This window comes from Octopus bimaculoides, chromosome 4 (genome assembly GCF_001194135.2).
Source record: "Octopus bimaculoides isolate UCB-OBI-ISO-001 chromosome 4, ASM119413v2, whole genome shotgun sequence".
Lineage (NCBI taxonomy): Eukaryota > Metazoa > Mollusca > Cephalopoda > Octopoda > Octopodidae > Octopus > Octopus bimaculoides.
In genome coordinates, this window is record NC_068984.1 from 58119661 (window position 1) to 58122849 (window position 3189).

General features: G+C 33.3%; 1 protein-coding gene across 3 annotated transcripts in view; it reads left to right on the plus strand.

Annotated features, from left to right (window-relative positions):
- The window catches only part of LOC106877350 (nipped-B-like protein), a 170098-nt gene that overhangs the window by 109058 nt on the left and 57851 nt on the right, over positions 1–3189 (plus strand). For all 3 annotated transcript variants that reach the window (XM_052967097.1, XM_052967098.1, XM_052967099.1), the window contains one exon: positions 1087–1137. In XM_052967097.1, coding sequence (XP_052823057.1) covers positions 1087–1137 — 51 coding nt within the window. The remainder of the gene's footprint in view (positions 1–1086; positions 1138–3189) is intronic.

Below are 3189 nucleotides of genomic sequence, written 5' to 3' on the forward strand. Positions count from 1 at the left end.
AGATGCACACACATACCGCACACACACACACACACACACATACACACACACACACACACACACACACACGCACAGAGAGGATTTTGTTATTTGAATTGTTATTATTTTCAATGTTAGTGTGAAATTCTAATTGCTATTTCCGTGGTTCCTCATTTTCATAGTCAGTGATATCCCGTTTCTCTTAAATGGGATTTCTTACAGCTATTTGGTATTATTTTATTGTAAACTGATAAGTAAAATTGGCTTGGAACAATTCTGTAAGGTATTTAAACTGATTTTGATTTTTATATTTTTCAAAACCTATTCCATTGAGCATATATTTGTGAATTAAGTATCAAAACTTCTTTCTTTTGAAATATTTCCACTTTAATGGAATCTAGTTAATTGTCTACATCTAGAATGTCTGCTGAATAAATGGTTGCTTTATATGTTGTAAATGTGTCAGCTTACCTTGTAAAGTTTTGCTGTTTCCTATCCACTGCCATCTATTATTTTGAAGAATGATCTATCTGATCATATGCAGTTAAGAAAAACAATTTAAATGAAAAAAAAAAGTACTTTTATAAAAGCCATGAATTTTATTGGACTGACTTTGGTGGAATGAAACTAGACTGCTAATATAAGGCTGTCTGGCTAGACCCATCAAGGGGACAAATCTATGTTTATATGTATATATTTGTTGACTTTTTTATATTGTTAAATTGTGAATAATTGTCAATGGTAAATATAACTGGAAAATTGAAATGGTTTGTAAATACTTAAAAAAAATAATCTTAAATTGATCTCTATATTTGTGTTTTTACAAATGAAAACGTATAACTATTACAAAAATAATGGCTTTCTGTTTAAAACTAACAATGCAATGTAAAGACATTTTACATAGAATTTTCCTGTTTTACATGTGTATTTCATAATATTTGATAATACTTACACTATAATCTATGAATTCACAGTCTTCAGTGTTCTTTAAATCAAGAATGGAAAAAATATATGTAATTCTGGTCTTCTGAATCCTTGTTTCACTTTTTATGGATCTTTAAATGTTTCGAATATTTGGTTTTATGTTATTATACTCTTGTAATTCAGGCTGTAAAAGAAGTTATTCTGCTGACAGCGATGACAATGATGATCTGTATTGTAAGTATTTAATTATTCTTTAGTTGTTTATCAGTATTTCCTAAAGTGTGATGCTGCTGTTAATATGCCAAATTTTATATGGAGTATATTTTGTACTGATGGGAATTTCTCTAACCTACACTATGTTTGCCCTAAGTTCTGATTACCTCTCCCTTGATATTTTATGTATTTTTTCTATACCCTAGGACCTTTTTACTATCAACTGACAATATTTGATCCTATTCAGCTGAGAGAGTCTTCATTTCTTAACTCTCCATGTACAACATCTTCCACTTATAAATTAGACTCCCCATGCCAAACATGCTTTGTTTCCATGAATAGCAAATATAAAAATGTCCTCTAATGAGGACATGATAATCTAGTCTCTTTCAACTATAAAAAGACATGATTGTTACTCATATCAAGGAAACAACCTTGTATTCTACTCTGTTTTAGTTATGGAGAATATGAACATATGATTAAAACTTTCAAAGTTACATAAAAAATCACACTTTTAAACAGTATTTTCTGATAATCCAACTTACATAAAAACTAGCTTAAATTGAATTCTGAAGAATGGGCTTCCTCTTTGGAGTTAGAATATAGTTTAGCTGTGATCAGTTGCTGATTTCATACTAACTCTAGTAAGTTTCACAGAATACTACTCACATATCTGAGATAGTACTGCTGCCACCTATTACAAATGCATCCTAAACTGCTTCCAAAAGAGTTAATTTGTCTGATTGGAAAAATATTCACTGATGTATTACTACCTTTTGCTAAAAAATGGCATTACACTCCCTCCTATGTATATGCTCTGTGAGTGAATTTGGAAGGTAAAAACTTTTGTGTGTATGTATGTGTGTGCATGCATGCATTCATTCTCCTTTCTAACATACACTCACAAATGATGGACTTCCATACAGTTACAGTTAAAATAATGCTCTGATATATATACGAGTAAAAAATAATAAGTGCATTACCACGATGGTAACACTGTGGGTGAACACACATACACAGAGGAATACATGAACTATCTTTCTTTTTTTTCTTCTTGGGTCTTAGGACAACAGCAGCACAATGGGGTGAGAGGTTGGGGCAGAGGGGAAGGCCACACTGCTGCTAAAAACTATGACACACACACAAGCATAGACACACACAAGAACACAAACACATGTGCACATCAGGATACACATCTTAGAAGAACAGAATGGAGTAATAAACAAGTGAAGATAAAAAAATAACAAGTAAAATGACCATCCTGAAATACAACAATAGGTACAAAAATTTCATTGATAATGTTCACTTTTGGTGACACCAGCAGCGTGAAATTGTAAGGATCTTTTGGACATTGAGTAATGAAGAATTAGCTACGAATTTTCTGTTTGTTGTGTTTTTGTCAAATTTTCCTTTTGTTATGTTTCTGTCAAATTTTTGAACTATATATATATATATATATATATATATATATATACTCACATTATTTACATTATTTACATTTGACGGATATTTGTCCTCATTTTGTTTGTTGTTAACACAGCGTTTCGGCTGATGTACCCTCCAGCCTTCATCAGGTGTCTTGGGGAAATTTTTGAACCTGAAGGTCACTGCCTGGAATTGAACTCGGAATCTTGAGGTTAGTATTCTGCACCCTTAACCACTATGACATATGCTCATGGGCCACGGGCATATGGCGTAGTGGTTAAGAGCGCGACCTACTAACCCCAAGATTCCGAGCTCAATTCCAGGCAGTGACCTCGATAATGATAATAATAATGATAATAATAATAATAATAATAATAATAATGATAATAATAATAATAATGTTGTGCGGGTGGCACATAAAATACACCATTTTGAGTGTGGCCGTTGCCAGTACCGCCTGACTGGCTTTCGTGCGGGTGACACGTAAAAGCACCCACTACACTCTCTGAGTGGTTGGCGTTAGGAAGGGCATCCAGCTATAGAAACTCTGCCAAATCAGATTGGAGCCTGGTGTTGCCATCCGGTTTCACCAGTCCTCAGTCAAATCGTCCAACCCATGCTAGCATGGAAAGCGGACATTAAACGATG